The sequence below is a fragment of the Cetorhinus maximus genome, chromosome 30 (genome assembly GCF_964194155.1).
Source record: "Cetorhinus maximus chromosome 30, sCetMax3.hap1.1, whole genome shotgun sequence".
Taxonomy (NCBI): domain Eukaryota; kingdom Metazoa; phylum Chordata; class Chondrichthyes; order Lamniformes; family Cetorhinidae; genus Cetorhinus; species Cetorhinus maximus.
In genome coordinates, this window is record NC_135908.1 from 17,428,318 (window position 1) to 17,453,653 (window position 25,336).

The window sequence follows — 25,336 nt, forward strand, 5'->3', positions numbered from 1 at the left end:
TATGGTCAATTACTGACTGAGTTTCTCTCTCTTTCCCCCCCCCACCCACTCTCTCTCTCTCTCTCTGTGCCTCTCGCCCACCCTCCCTCTCCCTTTCTCTCTCTGCCTCTCACCCACCCTCCCTCTCTCTCTCTCTGCCTCTCACCCTCCCTCCATCTCTCTCTCTGCCTCTCGCCCTCTCTCTCTCTGCCTCTCGCCCTCTCTCTCTCTGCCTCTCGCCCTCTCTCTCTCTGCCTCTCGCCCTCTCTCTCTCTGCCTCTCGCCCTCTCTCTCTCTGCCTCTCGCCCTCTCTCTCTCTGCCTCTCGCCCTCTCTCTCTCTGCCTCTCGCCCTCTCTCTCTCTGCCTCTCACCCTCTCTCTCTCTGCCTCTCGCCCTCTCTCTCTCTCTCTCTCTGCCCTCTCCCCCTCTCTCTCTCTCTGCCTCTCACCCTCTCTCTCCTCCCTCTCTCTCTCTCTCTCTCTCGCCCTCCCCTTCTCTCGCCCTCCCTCTCTCTCTCTCGCCCTCCCCCTCTCTCTCTCTCTCGCCCTCCCCCTCTCTCTCGCCCTCCCCCTCTCTCTCTCCTCGCCCTCCCCCTCTCTCTCTCGCCCTCCCCCTCTCTCTCTCTCGCCCTCCCCCTCTCTCTCTCTCGCCCTCCCCCTCTCTCTCTCGCCCTCCCTCTCTCTCTCTCTCGCCCTCCCCTCTCTCTCTCTCTCGCCCTCCCCTCTCTCTCTCTCGCCCTCCCCTCTCTCTCTCGCCCTCCCCCTCTCTCTCTCTCGCCCTCCCCCTCTCTCTCTCGCCCTCCCCTCACTCTCTCTCGCCCTCCCCTCACTCTCTCTCGCCCTCCCCCTCTCTCTCTCGCCCTCCCCCTCTCTCTCTCGTCCCTCCCCCTCTCTCTCTCGCCCTCCCCCTCACTCTCTCTCCCGCCCTCCCCCTCACTCTCTCTCGCCCTCCCCTCTCTCTCTCTCGCCCTCCCCCTCTCTCTCTCGCCCTCCCCCTCTCTCTCTGCCCTCCCCCTCTCTCTCTCTGCGCCTCCCCCTCTCTCTCTCTCTCGCCCTCCCCTCTCTCTCTCTCTCTCGCCCTCCCCCTCTCTCTCTCTCGCCCTCCCCTCCTCTCTCTCCCCTCCCTCTCTCTCTTGCCCTCCCCTCTCCTCTCTCGCCCTCCCCCTCTCTCTCTCGCCCTCCCCTCACTCTCTCTCGCTCTCCCCACTCTCCTCTCGCCCTCCCCCTCTCTGCCTCTCGCCCTCCCCCTCTCTGCCTCTCGCCCTCCCCCTCTCTGCCTCTCGCCCTCCCCCTCTCTGCCTCTCGCCCTCCCCCTCTCTGCCTCTCGCCCTCCCCCTCTCTGCCTCTCGCCCTCCCCCTCTCTGCCTCTCGCCCTCCCCCTCTCTGCCTCTCGCCCTCCCCCTCTCTGCCTCTCGCCCTCCCCCTCTCTGCCTCTCGCCCTCCCCCTCTCTGCCTCTCGCCCTCCCCCTCTCTGCCTCTCGCCCTCCCCCTCTCTGCCTCTCGCCCTCCCCCTCTCTGCCTCTCGCCCTCCCCCTCTCTGCCTCTCGCCCTCCCCCTCTCTGCCTCTCGCCCTCCCCCTCTCTGCCTCTCGCCCTCCCCCTCTCTGCCTCTCGCCCTCCCCCTCTCTGCCTCTCGCCCTCCCCCTCTCTGCCTCTCGCCCTCCCCCTCTCTGCCTCTCGCCCTCCCCCTCTCTGCCTCTCGCCCTCCCCCTCTCTGCCTCTCGCCCTCCCCCTCTCTGCCTCTCGCCCTCCCCCTCTCTGCCTCTCGCCCTCCCCCTCTCTGCCTCTCGCCCTCCCCCTCTCTGCCTCTCGCCCTCCCCCTCTCTGCCTCTCGCCCTCCCCCTCTCTGCCTCTCGCCCTCCCCCTCTCTGCCTCTCGCCCTCCCCCTCTCTGCCTCTCGCCCTCCCCCTCTCTGCCTCTCGCCCTCCCCCTCTCTGCCTCTCGCCCTCCCCCTCTCTGCCTCTCGCCCTCCCCCTCTCTGCCTCTCGCCCTCCCCCTCTCTGCCTCTCGCCCTCCCCCTCTCTGCCTCTCGCCCTCCCCCTCTCTGCCTCTCGCCCTCCCTCTCTTTCTGCCTTTCTCTCTCTCTGCCTCTCGCCCTTCCTCCCTCCCTCCCTCTCTCTCTCTTTGTGTGGTACAGGGTGATCTTGTTGCATGTGGAGTTCTCTCTGGGAATAAGAACTTTGAGGGTCGCCTCTGTGACTGTGTTCGTGCCAACTACCTCGCCTCTCCTCCATTAGTAGTAGCTTATGCCATCGCTGGTACAGTTAACATAGACTTTGAAAAGGAACCTTTAGGTGAGTGTTTGATTTGTCATTTAGCTGCTTTTCATCTGTTTAATTTGAAAAAAGTGGGATTAATATTTTGCTGTTATTTTCAAGGTTTAAACTCCGACGGGAGAGAAATCTACCTACATGATATTTGGCCAAGCAGGGAAGAGATTCAACAGGTGGAGGAACAACAAGTGATCCCGTCCATGTTTAAAGAGCTGAGAGAAAAAGTAGAGGTTGGTAACAAGACAGTGGGAACTACTCAAGTCAGGCGACAAAACCCAAGAGGCCCTGATTCTTTAATTATATAATTTTTAAGTTGAATGCCAGGTATTCTCCTTATATTCAGTGTAAATTGGTTGACTGAGGTCAGGCAGAGTGTGCCTATATCTATCCATTCCCCAGGTAAATGCACAAGATTCAGTGGTTGAACAGAGAATCATTGTCATTCATTCGCAGTTCTTCAGATACTGAAACAGCCTGAATCAAGTAACATTCGTGCCACACGAGTGCAGGCAAGGACCATCTCCAACAAGAGAGAATCTAACTATCTCCCCATGACATTCAATGGCATTACCATCGCTGAATCCCCCACCATCAACATCCTGGGTGTTAGCATTGACCAGAAACTTAACTAGGCCAGTCACATAAATCTTGTGGCTACAAAAGCAGGTCAGAGGCTGGGAATTCTGTACACCTGACTTCCCAGAGACTTCCCACCATCTCCAAGTCAGGAGTGTGATGGAATACTCTCCACTGGCCTGGATGAGTGTAGCTCCAACAACACTCAAGAAGCTCAACATCAACTTAGACAAAGCTTAATTGGCATCTATCCACCATGTTAAGCATTCAGTTCCTGCCCCACAGCACATGGTGGCAGCATTGTGTACAAGATGCACTGCAGCAACTCTCCAAGGTTACTTCAACAGCACCTTCCAAACTTGCTACCTCTACCATCTAGAGGGACATAGGCAGCAGGCACATGGGAACATCACCATCTCCAAGTTCCCCTCAAGCTGCACACCATCCTGACTTGGAAATGTATAGCTGTTCCTTCATTGTTGCTGGGTTAAAATCCCGATGTAACAGCACTGAGTGCACCTACACCAGATGGACTGCAGTGGTTCAAAAGGTGACTCACCACCACTTTCTCAAAGGTAGTCGGGGATGGGCAATAAATGCTGGCCTTACCAACGATGCCCACTTGCCATGAATGAACAAAAAAATTCTTGTACTCCAGCTTAGAATACGTTCATGCTGCCATGTCTCTGATAGGTGGAAGAATATGCAGACTTATATCAAAGCAAAATTCTGTGGATGCTGGAGATCTGAAATAAAAACAGAAAATGCTGGAAGAACTCAACAGGTCTGGCAGCATCTGTGGAGAGAGAGAGAGAGTAAATATTTCAGGTTGAGGACCTTGCATCGGAATTGATTTTCATCAAACGTACACTCTTGTCAGACTGTAACTCAGACAATAAACCAACAGACACATTTATTGAACGTTAAATTAGTAAATAAGTTGGGGAGGCGATGGCATAGTGGTATTGCCACTGGACTAGCAATCCAGAGACCCAAGGGTTCGAATCCCGCCACGGCAGATTGTGGAATCTCAATTCAATAAAAATCTGGAATTAAAGGCCCAATGATGACCTTGAAACCATTGTCAATTGTTGTAAAAACCCATCTGGTTCACTAATGTCCTTTGGGGAAGGAAATCTGTCGTCCTTGCTTGGTCTGGCCTACATGTGACTCCGGGCCCACAGCAATGTGGTTGCCTCTTAAATGCCCTTTGACATGGCCTAGCAAGCCACTCAGTTGTAACAAACCACTACAAAGTAACAAAAAAGGAATGAAACTGGGTGGACCACCCAGCATGATCTAGGCACCGGAAACGACAATGGCAATCTCAGTCCTGTTGACTCTGCAAAATCCCCCTTATTAACATCTGGGGGCTAATTCCAAAATTGGGAGAGCTGCCTCACAGACTAGGCAAGCAACAGCCTGACATTGTCATCCTCACTATCTTTCAGATAGTGTCCCAGAGACCACCATCACCATCCCTGGGTAGGGGGACGGCAGGACAGACCCAGCAGAGGTGGCGGCACAGTGGTATACAGTCGGGAGGGAGTTGCCCTGGGAGCCCTCAATATCCGCTCCAGACCTCATGAAGTCTCATGGCATCAGGTCAAACATGGGCAAGGAAGCCTCCTGCTGATTACCATGTATAGCCCTCACTCAGCTGATGAATCAGTGCTCTTTCACTGAATACCACTTGGAGGAAGCACTGATGGTGGCAAGGGCGCAGAATGTACTCTGAGTGGCGGACTTCAATGTCCATCACCAAGAGTGGCTCAGTAGCACCACTACTGACTGAGCTGGCCGAGTCCTAAATGGCATAATTGCTAGACTAGGTCTGCGACAGGTGGTGAGGGAACCAACAAGAGGGAAAAACATAACTTGACCTCATCCTCACCAGCCTGCCTTCCGCAGATGCATCTGTCCATGACAGTATCGGTAGGAGTGACCACCGCACAGTCGCTGTGGAGACTGAGACGACTTCACATTGAGGATACTCTTCATCGTGTTGAATGGCACTACCACTGTGCTAAATGGGATAGATTTCAAACAGATCTAGCAACTCAAGACTGGGCATTCATGAGGCGCTGTGGGCCATCAGCAGCAGCAGAATTGTACTTGAACACAATCTGTAACCTCATGGCCCGGCATATCCCCCACTCTACCATTACCATCAAGCCAGGGGATAAACCCTGGTTCAATCAAGAGTGCAGGAAAGCATGCCAGGAGCAGCACTAGGCATACCTAAAAATGAGGTGCCAACCTGGTGAAGCTATAACACAGGACTACTTGCGTGCCAAACTGCATAAGCAGCAAGTGATAGACAGAGCTAAGCGATCCCACAACCAACGGATCAGATCCAAGGTCTGCAGTCCTGCCACACCCAGTCGTGAATGGCGGTTGACAAACAACTCACTAGAGGAAGAGGCTCCACAAATATCCCCATCCTCAATGATGGAGGAGCCCAGCACCTCGGTGCAAAAGATAAGGCTGAAGCATTTGCTACAATCTTCAGCCAGAAGTGCCGAGTGGATGATCCATCTCAGCCTCCTCCGGAGGTCCCCAGCATCACAGATGCTGGTCTTCAGCCAATTCGATTCACTCCACGTGATATCATGAAATGGCTGAAGACACTGGATAGTGCAAAGGCTATGGGCCTTGAGAATATTCCAGCAATAGTACAGGAGACTTGTGCTCCAGAACTTGCTGCACCCCTCGCCAAGCTGTTCCAGTACAGCTACAGCACTGGCTACCCGGCTATGTGGAAAATTGCCCAGGTATGTCCTGTACACAAAAAGCAGGACAAATCCAACCCGGCCAGTTACTGCCACATCAGTCTACTCTTGATGATCAGTAAAGTAAAGGAACAGGTCATCAACAGTGTTGTCAAGTGGCACTACCAGCTAGAAGGACAAGGGCAGCAGGTAGGTGGAAACACCACCACCTGGAAGTTCTCCTCCAAGTCACTCACAATCCTGGCTTGGAAATATATCGCCATTCCTTCGCTGTCGCTGGCACTAAGGGTGTACTTACACCACATGGACTGCAGCGGTTTAAGAAGGCAGCTCACCACCATCTTCTCAAGGGCAACTAGGGATAGGTAATAAATGCTGGCCCGGCCAGCGAAGCCTTCATCCTGTAAATGAATTTTTAAAAATTAACCATACCCAGTGCAAGTGATATACTTGCAGTAAATACAGGATTCCCAAATCTCCTTAATGTTAAAACAACAACAGTGCTTCTTCTGCATAACTTCAATGTTAATCTCGCCTTTATAACTTTGGCTGTTTACAACCCTGGCTGTCTACTGCCACAGAGTCATCTGGTGTGCCATGTTCCCCTCAGTGCTTCATGCTGGCTTTTGTGCACTATCATGCAAGGTGTAGTTCCAAAAACCTTTTGAACAAAACCCAGAACGAAAGAAATAAACTATATTTCTCTTAACCACACAGGAGTTAAAAAGGCTCTTCTCCATAAACATATAGTGGATGATTAAACATTTATTGCAACAGCCCCATTGTATGTTTGCAATTGAATAGAATCAGCTCCAAATACTTAGAACGACCTGTTGAAGGGTCCCCAGCTGAGAACAGTGGAACCAATCCATCAATAAATAAGGAATGTATATCTATTATAGCCTGCCTGTAGAAACAGCTTATAGCAATCAGTTTAAACCCTACAGGACAGGATTCATCTTAGTCCTACTAACATGCTACATAGGGTGAGTGGTTCCTGTGCGTTGACCTTTTTTCCCTTTTATCATGATTTGCTTGTCACACTTTTCTGGTAAACTATTTCCATTATATAATTCTGCAGTGTCGACTTTCCCAATGTAATTCCAGACTTTGGTCACTAGGTGGCTCAGAGGATTGAGTTTCTGAACCGTCTCATTCCCTCAACACTTCCACCATCTTGTAAATAAAAGCTTCTGTTTACCAACTGGGCGATGGCTCTAGAAAATGTACTAAATCATAGACAAAAACACTTGAAGTTTTGTATTTTGTTTGTGTTGGTGAAAAATGAATGGCTGAATAAGGAACCTTTGCTTATAGTGTGAGTTTGTGTTACTTTTGGACTTACAAATAGTTCACAAGTGTTTTTTATTTTAAAACAATCTAAAAGTCTGAGTTGTATTCACTAGAAACTCTGCTAACTTTCTTCCTAGAAAGGAAATAGTCGCTGGAATGCCTTGGAAGCTCCTGAGTCACTTCTGTATCCCTGGGATTCAAAATCAACTTATATCAGATGTCCTTCATTTTTTGATAAATTTGTAAGTAATATCAATTGTATAATCAGTGCTACTTCTTTGTTTGCTATTATACTTTAATTTTAACTCTCCTTACACCCTTTCTTTCCCGCTCTCTTTTTCTCTATCTCTCTCTCTCTGTCCATCCCGTCTCTCATCCCTCACCCCGTCCCCCACCCCCCCTCTCTCCCTCTCACTCCATCCCTCTCGCGCACACCCCCCCCCCCCCCCCCCTGTCAGTCTCTGTCTCTCTGCCCCCCCACAACCCATCCCTCTCTCCCTGGCCCTGCGCTCGCCCCCGCCCTCTGGCGCCCCTTCTCGCTCCATCCAATCATATTTAAACATGTTTACAAAGACTGCAGTGTTTTTAATATGGAGCAAAGGTCGTGTTAAACTGGTTTTAGCCAGTGGACTAGAACAAATTAGTCTCCAGTAACACTGCCAATGAAGCCTAACCAGATACATATTTATCAGTCTCATGAGGGCTGTCTGCAGGAGCGGGGTATCGTATTGCCATCTCCTGCCCCCTATTAAATAGACAACATCCTGGGTGATTGACCAGAAAACAACCTTTCACAAAAATGCGCAAGGATCAGATTGTGTGTCTCTTGGCAGAGGAATGCATTGTGTTGATGATGTGGGGAGCTTTTTATACAAAAATGAATGTTAAAGGTGGAAACCGTTCATTCAGCAGCAGCATCACATGCTGCATCTGTCGAACAGCTGCAAAGGACTGTCCAGGCGAAAAGCTGTATGGAAGCAACATCCAGGAATTGAACTGGACCAGCCATATAAATACTGTGACTACAAGAGCAGATCAGAGGCTGGGAATTCTGCGGAGAGTAACCCACCTTCTGACTACCCAAAGCCTGTCCGCCATCTACAAGGCACGAGTCAGGAGTGTGATGGAATACCCTCCACTTGCCTGGGTGAGTGCAGCTCCAACAATACTCAAGAAGCTTGACACCATCCAGGACAAAACAACCCGCTTGATTGGTATCCCATTCACCACCTTAAACATTCACTCCCTCCACCACTGACGCAGAGGCAGCAAGTGTGTACCATCTACAAGGTACACTGCAGCAACTAATCTTTTTCAACAGCACCTTTCAAACCCATAATCTCTACAGCCTAGAAGGACAAAGGCAGCTGGCGCATGGAAGCACCACCACCTGTAGGTTGCTGTCCAAGTCACACACCAGCTCAACTTGGAAATATATCACAGTTCCTTCATCATTGCTGTGCCAAATATCTGGAACTCCCTCCCTCAGCACTGGTTGTACCTACACCAGATGGATTGCAGTGGTTCAAGAAGATGGCTCCACCTTCTTGCCACATTATAGGAAGGATGTAATTGCACTGGAGGGGGTGCAGAGGAGATTCACCAGGATGTTGACTGGGATGAAACATTTAAGTTGTGAAGAGAGGTTGGATAGACTTGGGTTGTTTTTGTTGGAGCAGAGAAGACTGAGGGGCGACCTGATCGAGGTGTACAAGATTATTAGGGGCATGGACAGGGTGGATAGGGAGCAGCTGTTCCCCTTAGTTGAAGGGTCAGTCACAAGGGGGCATAAGTTCAAGGTGAGGGGCAGGAGATTTAGGGGGGATGTGAGGAAAAACTTTTTTACCCAGAGGGTGGTGAAGGCTGGAATGCACTGCCTGGGAGGGTGGTGGAGGCAGGTTGCCTCACATCCTTTAAAAAGTACCTGGATGAGCACTTGGCACATCATAACATTCAAGGCTATGGGCCAAGTGCTGGTAAATGGGATTAGGTAGGTAGGTCAGGTGTTTCTCACGTGTCGGTGCAGATTCGATGGGCTGAAGGGCCTCTTCTGCACTGTGATTCTGTGCAGTCACAGATGGGCAATAAATGCTGGCCTTAACAGCAACGCTCACATCCTCTGAATTAATTAAAAATAAATATTCCTCATCAGATTATCTCAGAAGACAAATGAGGTTCCCCAATCAAGAGCTTTCCACCACAGAAGATCTAAGTATGAGCCAGGTTGCAGGCCACCTAAACACAAGCCAGGCAGGATTCGCTGCATTGAACATTTCTAATGTTCAATTTTGTCCAGTTACAAATTCCTACTCATCCATTAATTTAAAATATTGCCGAGAAGGAGGCCATTTGGCCCATCAGCACTGATTCTCCAAATGAGCATTTCACCTCATGTCATTCTCCTGCCTCTCCGTAACCCTGCAGACTGTTTCTTTTCAAATATTAACAATCATCTAATTCCCTCTTGAATGCTTTGATTGGATCTGCCCCCAACCACATTCTCAGGCAATGCATTCCAGACCCTAACCACTTGCTTAGTGGAAAATGTTTTTTCTCATATTGTTTTTGCTTCTTTTGCCAATTGTTTTAAATCCTTGCCCTCTGGTTCTCGATCCTTTTCACGAGTGGGAACAGTTTCTCCCTATCTACTCTTTCCAGGCCCCTCATGATTTTGAAAACCTCTATCAAATCTCCTCCCAGCCACCTTTACTCCAAGGAAAAAAGTCCCAACTTCTCCAATCTATCTTCATAACTGAAGTTTCTCATCCATAGACTCATAGGCACCTACAGCACAGAAGGAGGCCATTTGGCCCATTGTGGCCATACCTGTCTGACTACCTGACTACATTAATCCCATTTTCCAGCGCTTGGCCCATAGCCCTGGAGGCTATGGCAACACAAGTGAATATCTAAATACTTCTTAAATGTTACAAGAGTTTGTGACTCAACCACCCTTCCAGGCAGTGAGTTCCAGACTCCCACCACCCACTGGGTGAAAAAATTTCTCCTCAACCCCCCTCTTAGTCTTCTACCTCTTACCTTAAATCTATGCTCCCTAGCTATTGATCCCTCTACTAATGGAAAAAGTGCCTTCCTATCTACCTTATTTATGTCTCTCATAATCTTTTACACCTCTATCAGGTCCCCCCTCAACCTTTGTTGCTCCAATGAAAACAACCCCAGCCTGTCCAATCTTTCCTCATAGCTCAGACCCTCCAGCCCAGGCAGCATCCTGGTAAATCTCCTCTGCACCCTCTCCACTGCAATCACATCCTTCGTATAATGTGGTGACCAGAACTGCACGCAGTACTCCAGTTGTGGCGTAACCAGCGTTTTGTACAGCTCCAGCATAACCTCCCTGCTCTTGTCTTTATTAGCCGAGGCGTAGAATACAAGTATCCCATATGCCTTCTTAATCACCTTATCCACCTGCCGTGCTACCATCAGGGATCTATGGATATGCACACCAAGGTCCCTCTGATTTTCAGTACTTCCCAGGGTCCTACCATTCATAGTGTAATTCCTTGCCTTGTTAGCCCTCCCCAAGTGCATTACCTCACACATTTCCGGGTTGAATTCCATTTGCCACTGCTCTGCCTACCTGACCAGTCCATTGATATCCTCCTGCAGTTTACGGCTATCCTCCTCACTATTTACCACCTTGGCAATTTTATGTCATCCACGAACTTCTTGATCATTCTTCCTGCATTTAAGTCCAAATCATTTATGTACACAACAAACAGCAAGGGCCCCAGCACTGAGCCCTGCGGAACCTCACTGAAAACAGACTTCCAGTCACAGAATCATCCCTGTACCATCACCCTCTGCTTCCTGCCTCTCAGCCAATTTTGGATCCAGTGTGCCACTTTGCATTGGATCCCATGGGCTCTTACTTTCTTGACCAGCCTGCCATGGAGGGACCTTATCAAAAGCCTTGCCAAAGTCCATGTAGACCGCATCAAATGCATTACCCTCATCAACACTCCTAGTTACCTCCTCAAAAAGTTCAATCACATTTGTCAAACACGGCCTTCCTTTAACAAATCCACGCTGACTATCCCTGATTAATCCGTGTCTCTCCAAGTGCAGATATATTTGGTCCCTCAGAACCAACCCTGGAACCATTTCCGTAAACCTCATCTGCACTCTCTCCAGTGCCTTCACATCCTTCTTTAAGCGCATTTAGGGAGGGCAAACAAAACAAAGGAATTCTCAGTAAACGGGTAGTTATGGAGAGGGGTTGAGGAAGTGAGAGACCTTGGAGTGCATGTCCACAGGTCCTTGAGGGTGGTAGGACAGGTGGACAAGATGGTCAAGAAAGCATAAGGAATGTTTTCCTTTATTGGGTGAGGTGTTGAATACGAAAGCAGGGATGTAATGATGGAACTGTATAAAACACTGGTTAGGTTTTGGCTGGAATTTTGTGTACAGTTCTGGTCACGACATCACAGGAAGGACATAATTGCTCTGGAGAGAGTACAGAGGAGATTTACAGGGATATTGCCAGGGCTTGAAAATTGCAGCTATGAGGAGAGATTGGCTAAACTAGGGTTGTTTTCCTTAGAACAAAGGAGGCTAAGGGGTGACCTAATTGAGGTGTACAAAATTGAGAGACCTAGATAAGGTAAACAGGAAAGACTTGTTTCCCCTAGGTGAGGGGTCAGTTACCAGGGAGCATAGATTTAAGGTGATTGGTAGAAGGGGACATGAGGAAAAGTTTTTTCACCCAGAGGGTGGTGGCATCTGGAATTCACTGCCTTAAGTTGGTGGTTGAGGCTGAAATGCTCAAATCATATAATAGGTACCTGGGTCTACATCTGAAGTGCTGTAACCTGCAAGGCTATGGACCAGGTGCTGGAAAGTGGGATTAAAATGAGCTGCTAGTTTCTTTTTTCCCTTTCTTGGCTGGCACAGGTATGATGGGCTGAATGGCCTCTTTCTGCACCATAACTTTTCTATGGTTCTAAATGCTGCGCCCAGAACTGTACACAATACTCCAACTATGGTCTAACTAGTGTCTTATACAAGTTCAACACAACCTCCTTGCTCTTGTACTTTTATGCCCCTAGGATGCTGCATGCTTTATTAACTGCTCTCTCAACCTGTCCTGCTACCTTTAATGGCATATGCACCTAGGTCCCTCTGCTCCTGCACCCACTTTAGAGTAGTACTCCTAATTTCTTAATGTCTGTCCATGTTCTTCCTACCAAAATATATCACCTCACATTTCTCCACATTGAACTTCATTTGCCACCTAGCTGCCATTCCACCAACTTGTCTCTTCTTTTGAAGTTCTACACTGTCCCCCTCACAGTTTACAATGCTTCCAAGTTTTGTATCGTCTGCAAATTTTGAAAATGTTCCCTGTGCACCAAGGCCTAGATCATTAATACTGTCCCCTGGGAAACTCCACTACAAACCTTCCTCCAGCCTGAAAAAGCATCCTATAACCATTACACTCCATTTCCTGTCACTCAGCCAATTTTGTATCCATGTTGCTACTGTCCCTTTTATTCCATGAGCTATACTTTTCTCACAAGTCTGTTGTGTGGTACTGTATCAAATGACTTTTGGAAGCCCATGTACACCACATCAACAGTATCGCCCTCATCATCCCTCTCTGTTTCCTTTTTGAAAAACTCCAGCAATTTGATGTATGAAAGATTCTGGAGAACTTGAATGTGCGCTGTTTTTAAAACCGTATTGTATTCCCAACATGAGTTTTTTTTAATGTTTACAGATTCCATAAGAAGGTATTTTTTGTCTGGAGGAGCGTGTTATGTATTTTTGTGCATATAATTTGAATCCATATTTTTACTTCAAATGTAGTTAATAATTTGAAGTTTATTCACAGTAGGCTAAGTATTTAGTGTTTTTAGACTTGTGTCGTATTATTGCCAGAACTGAGATCCAAATGCTAGCAGTACCATAACAAGAGTGACATTTGCATGTTGCAGAAGTCACTGCCCTTGATCTTACTTTGTCCCTCATGTATTTTTTTTCTATTATTTGGCCCACCCTGTTACCATTTCTTGTCTAAAAGCCTGCTGAGAGTAGAACAGCTGCCAGGTGCTTGCTTGCAACTGGATGTTGGAAATCTGAAGGAGATTATGTGGTGACAGGGTTGTTGTTTCATTATCTCTTCTGATTAGGAACATTGGAATGTGCAGGATATTGGGGCAGGAGCATTTCTGGCCGTCTGATAACGTCTGTAAAGGTGTCCCAATTAAGTTTCACTCCTCCAAACCTTGATCAAGCCCATGTCCTTCAGTTGACGTACCTGTCAGGTGTGAACTTAACTTCTCTTCCTCTCTTCTTCCTACCCGAAGACCAAAGAGCCCGGCTGTCCTCAGTCCATTGAAAACGCTCACGTCTTGCTGCACCTGGGAGATTCTGTTAACACTGACCACATCTCCCCCGCGGGCAGTATAGCCCGTAATAGTGCTGCTGCCAGATACCTGACCTGCAAAGGGTAAGTGATTTTTTTAATCATGGAAAGTATTTTCACTTGACTCTCAATTTATTGACTTTCAAGCACAGTGCTTTTTAAAAAAAATAAATAAAAATACATATCCCATGAACGAATAAAAATGCTGGCCCATCCCTAATAACCCTTGTTCAGGGGGCATTTAAGAGTCAACTACGTTGCTATGGGTCTAGAGTCACATGTAGGCCAGACCAGGTGAGGATGGCAGATTTCCTTCCCTAAAGGACATTAGTGAACCAGATGGGTTTTTATGACAATTGACAATGATTCCATGGTCATCGTTAGACTTTTAATTCCAGATTTTTATTGAATTCCAATCCCACCATCTGCCATGGTGGGGTTTAAACCCGGGTTCCCAGAGCATTACCCTGGGTCTCTGGAATACCAGTCCAGCGACAATACCACTACGCCACCGCCTCCCCTTGGATCCCATAGTTTCCCTCAAGCTGCCTGATCAAAAGCACGTGAACTTCTCTGACGAGTAGAGAGATAAGCCAACCTAATTGAATCCCTTTTATAAAAGATCACAAAACACTCGTCAAAATGGCAGGATACCAAATTCATTTCATCAGTGTTTAGCTGTTAGCTTTTTGCACATTTTGGAGTGAGCTTTTCTTTTGAGGTTCATAGGAACAGGAGGAGGCCACACAGTTCCTTGAAACCATTCTGCCATTCAATAAGATAATGGCTGATCTGCCTAACTCTGTCTACCTGCCTTAGCTCTACATCCCTGATACTCTTAGCTCCATTCTCCATCTAGAAAGTTCCATTGACCCAGCATCCACATCCTTTGGATGCCAGATTTATACTGCCCTTTGTGAAGAAAACCCTCTCTAGAAACGTACAGTTACTGGGAATGCTGGTACAGAGACTGACTGCAATGAAAAGTAACCTCACGCACAAGCCCAGCACAAAGCTACCCTGTTAGCTCCATCAAGGGAAAAATGGCGAGTGCTCGGAGCAGTCTTGGAATGGACGTGCAGTTACCATTTAGTTTTTTTGTCTGTTTTTCTTCTAAACACTTGGGAGGGTTACTAAACTAGACAACATGTAGAAGCTCAATTAACATGTATAATAGGATATTCTGCAGGTCTGTACATGGAATCTGATGGGTGGAAAATCACTAGTCCTGTGTTTGTGGTTCCCCTGCGTGGTCCCCACGAGTAGCACTCCCAGCATGAATTTCTGTGTTCTTCCTACGTACTTCAAATCAGAGTACTTTAGGGTTAATGACTGTACTACTTCTAATCCACTCCCTCACACTTCATTTAAACCAATAACCCTAATTGAAACAAGAAATTCAACCGTTGACAGAATCAAAGATATATTAACTATGAATTATTTTCTTAAACTTAGCCTCACGCCCCGTGAGTTTAACTCTTATGGAGCACGAAGAGGTAATGATGCTGTGATGACCCGAGGAACCTTTGCTAACATCAGGCTCCTGAATAAGTTTATTGGCAAAGCTGCACCTAAAACAATACATATCCCATCTGGGCAAACAGTAAGTATTTGGCGTCATTGGTGGCTTTGGAACAAAAGTAAAAGTGTTAATATTTTTCTTTCTTTTTTTTTAAAAGAATGCTCCTTTTTTCATGAAGCTGTGTATCTTTTATCTTTACAGCTCGATGTGTTTGATGTGGCTGAAAGGTACCAGAGGGAAGGCTTTCCATTGATTATTTTAGCTGGGAAAAGATACGGCTTGGGTAGTTCGAGGGACTGGGCTGCCAAAGGACCTTATTTACTGGTAAAGCTCGATTCTGTACCTTTTGTGAGAATTGCCCTGGGTTGAACTCTCTTTTAAATTGCCAGTGTAATCCTGCTATTGTGCTCTTGGCTTGCAGGGTGTCAAAGCCATTCTAGCGGAGAGTTACGAGAAGATGCACAAGAACCACTTGATTGGGATGGGCGTCATTCCCCTTCAGTTCCTTCCAGAGGAGAACGTAGACAAGTTAGGATTGACCGGAAAGGAGCGGTACACAATAATAATCCCTAAGGAACTGTGCCCCGGAGCAACAGTCAGTGTAACGGTACGGACATCAAACCTTCTGTATTTAACTTGTAAATGGGGCTCATGTAGTTTATTGTCTTGTTCTGCCTGTGCACGCACCATGAGTAGTATCGAAGGGAGGCTTTCAAGGGATACGGTCTCCTTCTCCTCACGTGTTCCCTGCTTCCGCCCAAAGAATCACGCATGGCTTTTCTGTCACCACATTGTGGTTGGTTAAGACACATCAGTTGGTCAAGTCCTAAAGAGCTCATGAGAAATCAAAACTGTCTTTCCTCTTAACCACTGTCTTCCTCCCTCCCTCCCTCCCTCCCTCCCTCCCTCCCTCCCTTCCTCCCTCCCTCCCTTCCTCCCTCCCTCCCTCCCTCCCTTCCTCCCTCCCTCCCTTCCTCCCTCCCTCCCTTCCTCCCTCCCTCCCTTCCTCCCTCCCTCCCTTCCTCCCTCCCTCCCTTCCTCCCTGGGGGAGCAGTTCCATCCTTTGCCTGTGAGTCTGGGTGGATAGTTTCGGCACGTTCAGATCATCCTAGCTGAGAAGAATCTCAATGCCGCCCTCAAAGCTCACGTGCTGTCCCCCCAGGGCCATTGGAGCAGGAATCCTGCCTCCATTTAGTTTTCTTCCTCCTGCCTCAAGGCTGACGCACCATTAAGAGTTCACATCAGCTAAATTAGCACAGATGGGAGGAGTGGGGTGTCGCATCTCATGCATTGCTGGATTTATGTAACCCAATTGTTTGTTGTCTTAATCAGCTGACAATCAGGCAGGGGTCACCTGATGGAGCCCTGTTATTAAGGGGATTTACACTCATGATTTCCTAACAAACAACAGCTGCAAACCACTTCAAAGTTTTTCCTTTTCTGTTTCCCTTTTTACAGTTGCTACTGAATGAATGATTTATCTAGCAACAGCTGGCAGGGGAAGAGGGGCACAGTGTAGTCTGAGGCTCTGGTGCTTGGACGCGAGGTTACTTTGAAAGACATTTTATAAAGTGGCCGTTCATAATTCTTACACTTTGCCTGTGCAACAGCTGAAGCATGAGATAACCTGTCCTCTTGTACACGAGGGGACAGGTTCTCTTTCAATGAGTTATAACCACATTTGGAAAGATACTTGTACTGTTATGGAGTTCTTCACTTCCCTTACTCGCCCCTTCCTCCTACAGTCTGTTAGTCACAAGCTCGATGCCACCTGTCCTGTACTTGATGTGTTAGATTAATTTTCGATCTTGACCGTGACTAGCAGCGAGACCCCAGGCCCAGCACTTCACTTCCTTAATTGGGGGAAAAGGGGCAAGTTTTCTTTTTGTCTCCTTACCCTGAGTCTCACTGGGTCTGAATCAAACTGCAGTGCATACATAGGTTTCCTAATGCTGACCTCCAGCATCAAACCCCCTGCTACCCGCGCACACGCCGGTGAAAAACCAGCTGCAGCATCTGAGACTGCTGGTAAAGTGCACAACATGTCTTTACTCTTTTCATTCTTGAGTCACTCTTGGGTTATGGGTCTCATTGGCAAGGCTGGATTTTATTGGCCGTCCTGAGTTGCCTCTTCAAAATTGATCAGCTTGCTAGGCTACTTCAGAGGGCACTTAAGAGTGAACCATGTTGATGTGGGACTGAAGTCATATATAGGCCCAGGCAGGGTAAGAATTCCAGATTTCCTTTCCTGAAAGACATTTGTGAAACCAGTTGGGTTTTTACAATAGCCCAACAGCTCCAGGATTACTTCCACAAATGCCAGCTTTTAGTTTCATGATTTTTTTAAAACAAAGTTCCAATTTTCAAACTGCCATAGTGGGGATTTGAGTTTTGCGTTCTCTGCACTACCCCTCCAATAACACCACTACACCACTGTACCCGCTTAAGTACAGTCATATTTTAAATGAAAGGGGAGATCTCACTTTCCTGAAGCTGGGGTATTGATAGAAAGTTTGAATACTGGGTCATGCCCATCGCAGTGCAGGTTGCACACGGTTAGTTAAATGGGTTCGCGCCCTTCCCTCGTTCTGTGCATTGTTCTATGTGAAACTCTGAACCAAGATGGCTTACACATTTAATGAGTCTGAGGAATGGATGGTGAAATCTAACTTAAAGGAACATATTTTGTCTCTAAGATAAAAGCAAAATACTGCGGATGCTGGAAATCTGAAACAAAAACAAAAATTGCTGGAAAAACTCAGCATATCTGACAGCATCTGTGGAGAGTAGGACAGAGTTAACGTTTTGAATCCGTGTGACTCTTCAGACCTGAGTTTTTGCAGCAATTTTTGTTTCCTATTTTGTCTCTACCTTGAGTCTCTCAGCAATATTGTTATAACTGTAAACAATTGCACCAATTTGTAAAGGCAGGAAGTATCCTTACCTGCTTCCCCCAACCCCTGCTTCCACACTGACCTCTCTCAATATAGTCAACACGGAGCCTCAGGCCTGTCACAAGATTCCATCCTTTGATGCTTCTGATTTCCTGTTTTCTTATTGATGCCTGGTGTCCGTTCTTCTCTTGGGATTTTCACTGTGTTACAGCTGCTATCTAAATGTAAACATATTATTTTAGCTCTTAAAGTACCAGCATTTTCACCTTAACCCTGAGGTGTGACGTTCTTAAGTGAGCTCCGAGTGACTGAACCTCCCCATGACAACAGTTTGCTGGAACAGTGTGACTCTTCCAACAGGCACCTCTTTAGTAAATCAGCATTTCAGCTATATTGTGGAACCTGCTGTATTGACTCTTGGCTCTCCCAGTTATAGCTTTGGGAATGAGGTTGGGGAGGGTGGCAGGGGAGGGGGTGCCAATGATAGGCAGAACTGCAGGCGACGTCAGACTGTCTGCAGTTTCTGGAGAATGTTCTGACTGGGACTGATGGTGTTTGATAACCCACTGCCTCTGGTTTCTGTTCTGAATGTCCATTTAATACGTGGATTACATTCAGCCAGCGAAATGTGTTTCAGACTCTGAAACAGAAACCCGGCGGTTGCAGGAAATATGAAGGAAATGCAGAAAACACTGCAAGCGTTCAGCAGGTCAGGCAGCATCTGTGGAGACAGAAACAGCATTAACACTTCAGTTCATCCACCTGAAGCATTAACTCCCTTTTTGTCTTCACAGTTGCCGTCTGAGTGTTTTCCAACATTTTTTAGTGTTTCAAATGCAATAAGTTTAAAAGCTTAATCAGCAGAAGAGTGAAAACGGAACTCTTGTTTGTCCCATGATATAATCTGATATTAAATATTTTGTCTTGCAGACAAACACAGGAAAGACATTCAAAGTTGTAGCTAGGTTTGACAATGAAATGGAAGTCACCTTTTACAAGCAAGGTGGCATTTTGAACTATGTCGCTCGAAAGATGTTATAACAGCTACTGCATCTTTTGACTTCATCTGCAACTGATCTAGGCATGGAGTTCCCACCAACAGGTGACATTATTTACATCCAGTGCTCTTGGAGTGATGGGTATGGCTGCTGAAGTCTTTCATGCTAGGTGTGCTGTATGTATCGGAACTATCTGCTTGCAGCTCAAGAGACCAGCTATGAATGGAGTCCTGGCCTTGCAAGTACACATGATTTCTTCCTTTTAAGTTTATAATCATTGTATTGATCATTCTTTTATTTGTAACTTAAACTCGTATGTAAAATGTGTATGTGTGTGTGTGTGTGTGTGTGTGTGTGTCGCAAAACTGACCCATTCAGATCTGAAGACGAACTACATTGCTCATTCAGTTCCACACTGCCTTTCCTCTGCACAAGGTTTTGTCACTGTGGGATTTATATTTTCTTTTAACTAACCCTATTTAACAGCAGACGTCTCGATTTTTAAATCCTGCTTTTCCACGTTTTTTTAGCCTTGTCTCTGCCTCCTGTTGTAAACCATTTCTCAAAATTAAAAACAGCGGGCGACATGAGCATTCAGAACACTGTGAGCCAAAGCCGCCTGCGGTGGGGGAACAAAGAAACAGAGAAAGACTTGGGATAGAAGCAGCGTGGAAAAGATTTTGAGATTATATTTGCTGTCTGTGGAGGCAAGCAAGAATCCATCTCGCATCCGAAGCCTCAGAATGTTTGGTGTTGTATGATAAGTGTCCAAGCAAATGTATTTCAGTGGTAATTTTACCGTACAAATGCTACTGATGGAACTGTACATTTTTAATAGGTTGTAAGAATAAACGAGTCAAACCACAAATCTGGGTCATGCTGTTTGCTGGTATGTAAAATGTCCAACTTGCACAATGCTTTCAAAATATTGATGATGAGATCAAGAGGACACTATAGTTCATAAGTGAGTCATTGCTATGCCTGCTTTTATTGAAAAGCAATTTTCATATTCTTTCAGCACAGGTGTATCTGGTACCATGAGGAATTGTGAAATGTTTGTTCTGATAATCACTAAATGCAATTCTCTCCCCGCCCCCAAAATGTCTTTGATGCAACTATTACTCTGTGATGCAACTAACATTCCAGCTGACTTCTTTCGTTGGTCAGTCTGGCTCCCTCAGAAAGTGTACACTGGTTTTAAAAGTAGCACAATGTCATGCATTAATTAATGTACAAATAGGTGTGGAAGTGAATAGTGATTCCCAATTCCCCTTTGTTGAGAAAATGCCTGTAAAGCAGTGGTCTCCTAAGTGTGTTACATACGAATTAGGAGCAGGAGTAGGCCACTCGCCCCTTGAGCCTGCTCTGCCATTCAATAAGATCATGGCTGATCTGATTGTAACCTTCACTCCACATTCCCACCTACCCCCGATAACCTTTCACCCCCTTGTTAATCAAGAATCTACCTAGTTCTACCTTAGAAATACTCAAACACTCTCCTTCTACTGCCTTTTGCAGAAGAGAGTTCCAAAGACTCACGACCCTCTGAGAGAAAAAAGTTCTTTTCATCTGTGTCTTAAATGGGCAACTCCTTATTTTTAAACCATGATCATTAGTTCTAGATTCTCCCACAAGAGGAAACATCCTCTCCACATCCGCCCTGTCAAGACTCCTCAGGATCTTAAAGGTTCCAATCAAGTCTCCTCTTACTCTTCTAAACTCCAGTGGATACAAGTCTAGCTTGTCCAGCTTTTCCTCATAAGACAACTCACCCATTCTGGGTATTAATCTAGTAAACCTTCTCTGAACTGCTAATGCATTTACATCTTTTCTTAAATAAGGAGACCAATACTGTACACAGTACTCCAAATGTGGTCTCAACAGTGCCTTGTATAACTGAAGCATACTCTCCCTACTTTTGTAATCAATTCCCCTCACAATAAACGATAACACTCTATTAGCTTTCCAAATTACTTGCTGTGCCTGCATACTAGCCTTTTGTGACTCATGAACTGGGACACCCAGATCCCTCTGAATCTCATAGCTCTGCAATCTCTCACCATTTCGATAATATGCTTTTTGATTCTTCCTACCAAAATGGACAATTTCGCACTTGGCAGATCTTTGCCCACTCACTTAACCTATCTATGTCACTTTGTATCCTCCTTACATCCTCTTCACAACTTACTTTCCTACCTATCTTTGTGTCGTCAGCAAATTTAGCAACCATACCTTCGTTCCCTTCATCTAAGTCATTTATATAAATTGTAAAAAAGTTGAGGCCCCAGTACAGATGCCTGTGACAGACCACTCGGTACATTCTGCCAACCAGAAAGTGACCTATTTATGCCAACTTTCTGTTTCTTGTTAGCTAGCCAATCTTCTATCCATGTCAATATGTTATCCCCTACACCATGAGCTTTTATTTCTCGCAATCACCTTTGATGTTGCACCTTATCAAATGTCCTCTGGAAATCTAAGTGCAGTACATCCACCGGTTCCCCTTTATCCACAGCACGTCACTCCTTCAAAGAGCTCCAATTAATTGGTGAAACATGATTTCCCTTTCACAAAACCATGTTGACTCTGCCTGATTGCCTTGAATTTTTCTAAGCGCTCTGCTATGACATTTTCAATAATAACTTCTAACATTTTCCCTATGACAGATGTTAAGCTATCTGACCTGTAGTTTCCTGCTTTCTGCCTCCCTCCATTTTTGAATAAAGGAATTACATTCACTATTTTCCAATCTAGTGGAACCTTCCCTGAATCTAAGGAGTTTTGGAAAATTAAAACCAATGCATTAACTACCTCACTAGCCACTTTTTTCCAAGACTCTAAGATGGAGTCCATTAGGACCTGGGACTTGTCAGCTGCAGTTCCATTTATTTTCTCAATACTACTTCTCTGGTGATTGTAGTTTCCCTGAGTTCTTCCCTCCCTTCCATTTCCTGACTTACAGCTATTTCTGGGATGTTACTTCTGGGATGCTCTATAGTGAAGACCGATCCAAAATACCTGTTCAATTCAGCTGCCATCTCCTTACTTTCCAGTATTAATTCACTAGACTCGCTTTCTATAAGAATCAAACTAATTTTTAAAAACTCTTATTTAAATATCTATAGAAACTCTTACTATCTATCTTTATATTTCTAGCTGGCTTCCTCTTGTACTCTAATTTTCCCCTTTAATCCCCTCTAATCGTTTTGTCATTCTTTGCTGCTTTTTTTATATTCTGTCCAATCTTCTGACCTGCCACCCATCAATTATATGCTTTTTCTTTAAGTTTGATACTGACTTTAACTTTTTTAGTGAACTATTGATGGTGGGTCCTCCCCTTGGAAGTTTTCTTTCTCATTGGAATGTATACTGTGTATTCTGAAATGTCCCTTTAAAAGTCTGCCACTGCCCCTCCCTTAACCTCATTTGCCAGTTCACTTTAGCTAGCTCTGCCCTCATAGTTTCCCTTATTTAAGTTGAAAGTACTAGTCTTGGACCCACTCTCCTCTCCCTCAAACTGAATGTAAAATTCAATCGTATTATGATCGTTGCCACTTAGGGGTGCGTTCACTATGAGGTTATCAATTAATCTTACCTCGTTGCACCATATCACGTCTCTTCTAGCCTGGTCTCTGGTTGGCACCAGAATATGCTGTTCTCAGAAACTATCCCAAAAACATTCTATGAACTCCTCATCTATGCTAGCTTTGCCCATCTGATGGGCCCTCTCTAATGTGCTAATACCATCATTAATTAACAGAGCCACCCCTCCACCTTTTCCTAACTTCCTGTCCTTCCTCAATGTCATGTACCCTTCAACATTTGGGTCCCAATCTACGTCAGGCTGTAGTCATGTCTCTGTAATGGCTATCAGATCATACTTATTTATTTCCATTTGCACTATCAGTTAATCTGTTTTGTTACGTGTGTTACAGATACAGAGCTTTTAGCTTTGTCCTCTTTATTACTTTTGTAATGTCTAGCCTTATCTGCTGATTTACTCTTGGATTTGTACTCTCTGTCCCTGTCTCATTCTGTTTATCATTTCCCATATTAGTACCTTTCTCTCTTGACCTGTCTCTACACTTTGGTTTCCCATATCTTCCCAGATTTGATCCCTTGCCCTCATTATTTAGTTTAAAGCCCTCTCTACTTTCCTAGTTATGGGGCTCACTAGAACACCAGCCCCAGCACGGTTAAGGTGTAGACTGACCCAACGGTACAGATCCCACTTTCCCTGGCTCTGGCGCCAGTGCCACACGAACTGGAACCCACTTCTTCCACACCAGTCTTTGAGCCACACATTAATTCCTCTAATCTTATTTTACCTATGCCAATTTGCACGTGGCCCAAGTAATAATCCAGATATCACCACCTTTGAGGTTCTGCTTCTTAATTTGCTGCCTAGCTCCTCATACTGACTATGCAGAACCTCTTTCCTTGACCTGCCTATGTTGTTGGTACCTACATGGACCACGACAACTGGATATCCCCCCTCCCACTGCAAGTTCCTCTCCAGCCCTGAGCAAATGTCCCGGCCCTGGTACCGGGCAGGTAACATGGCAACTGTGACAAAATAAAACTCATGAATTTGAGTGTGTTTCTGGTGAAGGGTGCTCTGAATTTACTATTATTGAATCTTAAAATTTTACTGTACAGATCAATAACCATTGCCCTCCTCCCAGTATTGACTACCATGTTTCCTCTGATGCCAGATGATAGTGTAAAACATTACATCTACAGTTTATTAAGCCAACAGAAGTCTCAGAAATTGCACATGCAAGTAGGCTGTTGTGTCCAACCAGTTCATGGTCGTGTTTCTCCTCCACTTAAGCAGTAGCCCTAATCCCGTTGTGCCTAATCTATTCCTAAATGGCTTTCTTCCTTTTTCCTTCAACCACCTATCTTGGAGTATAGACACAGGCCATTTAGCCCCTCGAGCTTGTTCTGCAATTCATGGATGATCTGCTGGCCTAACTTGATATCTCATAATACCTTTGGGTTAACTTGTAATCGAGAGGCCCAGGCTAATGCTCTGGGGACACAGGCTCAAATCGCACCATGGAGGCTGGTGGAATTTAAACTCAATAAATCCGGAATGTAAAGCTAGTTTCAGCAATGGTGACGATGACAGCTATCATCGATTGTTGTAAAAACCCATCTGGTTCACTAATGTCCTTTTAGGGAAGGAAATCTGTTATTCTTGCCTCATCTGGCCTGGCCTACGTGTGTCTCCAGAACTCTTGACTCTTAATTGCCATCAGAAATGGCCTAGGAAGCCACTCAGTTCAAGGGCAGTTACGGATGGGCAACAAATGCTGGCCTTGCCACCAGCATCCACATCCCATCAGAGAATAAAGAACAAAAATAACTAAAATCGATCAATCTCTGGTTTAAAATGAACTGATTTTGCAGAAGAGAGTTCCAAACTTTTACCACCCTTTGTGTGGTAGAATTTTAATTTTTCCTTAATTTTACTCCTGAAAGGTTGGGCTTTATTTTTTAGACTCTACCCCTTAGTCCTAAACTCCCCTACCAGCAATAATAGATTCTCTCCATATAATATATCTATTTCCCTTAATATTTTTGAAAACTTTGATCAAATAACTCCTTTACCCCTCGAAATTCTAAATTCCAGGGAATACAAACCTAGTTTGAGTAATCTCTTCACATAATTTAAGCCTTGGGCATCCAGCTATCTTTCTGATAAATCCTCTGCGGCCAATATATTCTTCCTAAGGTGTGGTGCCCAGTACTGTTCACAGTCCTTATGGTGTGTTCTAGCCAGTGCTTTGTATAGTTGAACCGTAATCTCTACACACTTGTATTCCTATGCATCGAGATATAAAGGCCAGCATTCCATAAGCCTTTCTGATTTTTTTTTGTACCTATTCATGACTTAGCAATGACCTATGTACATGGGCCTTCCATTTCTAGCTTTCCACTTTTTATAAAGTACTATCTTCTCACTTTTTTGGGTCCTAAGTGGATGACCTCACACTTGCCAGCATTGAAATCCATTTGCCCTTCACTAAAGCAACCAATACTTTTTTAAATTTTATGCTTCCATCTACACTGCTCACAATACTACCTACCTTTTATGTTATCAGCAAATTTGATTATGTGGCTTTCTGTTCTGTCATCTAGATCTTCATAGATACAATGAATCATTGAGGCCCTAGCACAAATACTTTGTGGGATATTACTAGTCACACCCTGCTGCTTAGAATACCCATTATCCTTACTCTCTGTCTCCTGCCACTCAGCCAATTTCCTAACAATTCAATAATTTGCCTTCAGTTTCCTGAGCTTCAACTTTACCCAATCAAACTTTACAAAATAACTTCTAGAATTCCATCCGTTGTCCACTACTTTAGTTACCTCTTTAAAATTTTCTTTTAGGAGCATGACCTATCCTTTGCATATCAATGCTGGCTCTCTCTGATAGGCAATTTACTGGCAACTGATGTTAGACTAACTGGTCTATAATTCCCTGGTTTCCCAGTCAACTTCCTTAAATAGTGGAATGATATGCACAATTTTCCAATCTAAAGGAATGTTCCCAAATGAAGAGAACTTTGGAAGATTATAATTAGGCTATCTATAATGTTCTCACCTACTTGTAAAATCCTAGCATGTGAGCCACTCCCTCTGCTCTTGCTCGAAGCAAAGTAATTATTCA

The 25,336-nt window shown here is 45.6% G+C and overlaps 2 protein-coding genes across 5 annotated transcripts in view; one reads left to right on the forward strand and one right to left on the reverse strand.

The window, feature by feature from the left end:
- ireb2 (iron-responsive element binding protein 2) overlaps window positions 1–19,522 on the forward strand; it is a 54,543-nt gene extending 35,021 nt beyond the window's left edge. Inside the window, exons 17-22 of the mRNA XM_078532528.1 lie at window positions 6,990–7,094; window positions 13,182–13,324; window positions 14,696–14,843; window positions 14,964–15,086; window positions 15,184–15,369; window positions 18,587–19,522. Of these exons, the coding sequence (XP_078388654.1) occupies window positions 6,990–7,094; window positions 13,182–13,324; window positions 14,696–14,843; window positions 14,964–15,086; window positions 15,184–15,369; window positions 18,587–18,697 (816 nt within the window). The 3' untranslated portion in view covers window positions 18,698–19,522. The remainder of the gene's footprint in view (window positions 1–6,989; window positions 7,095–13,181; window positions 13,325–14,695; window positions 14,844–14,963; window positions 15,087–15,183; window positions 15,370–18,586) is intronic.
- The window catches only part of slc25a44a (solute carrier family 25 member 44a), a 98,475-nt gene that overhangs the window by 65,581 nt on the left and 7,558 nt on the right, over window positions 1–25,336 (reverse strand). For 3 of the 4 annotated variants that reach the window (XM_078532527.1, XM_078532524.1, XM_078532526.1), the window contains exon 1: window positions 13,133–13,265. The gene's annotated coding sequence lies outside the window, so the exon portion shown is untranslated. Of the gene's footprint in view, window positions 1–13,132; window positions 13,316–17,706; window positions 17,875–25,336 lie in introns of those variants that run through there. The other variant, XR_013573821.1, reaches the window with a different exon arrangement.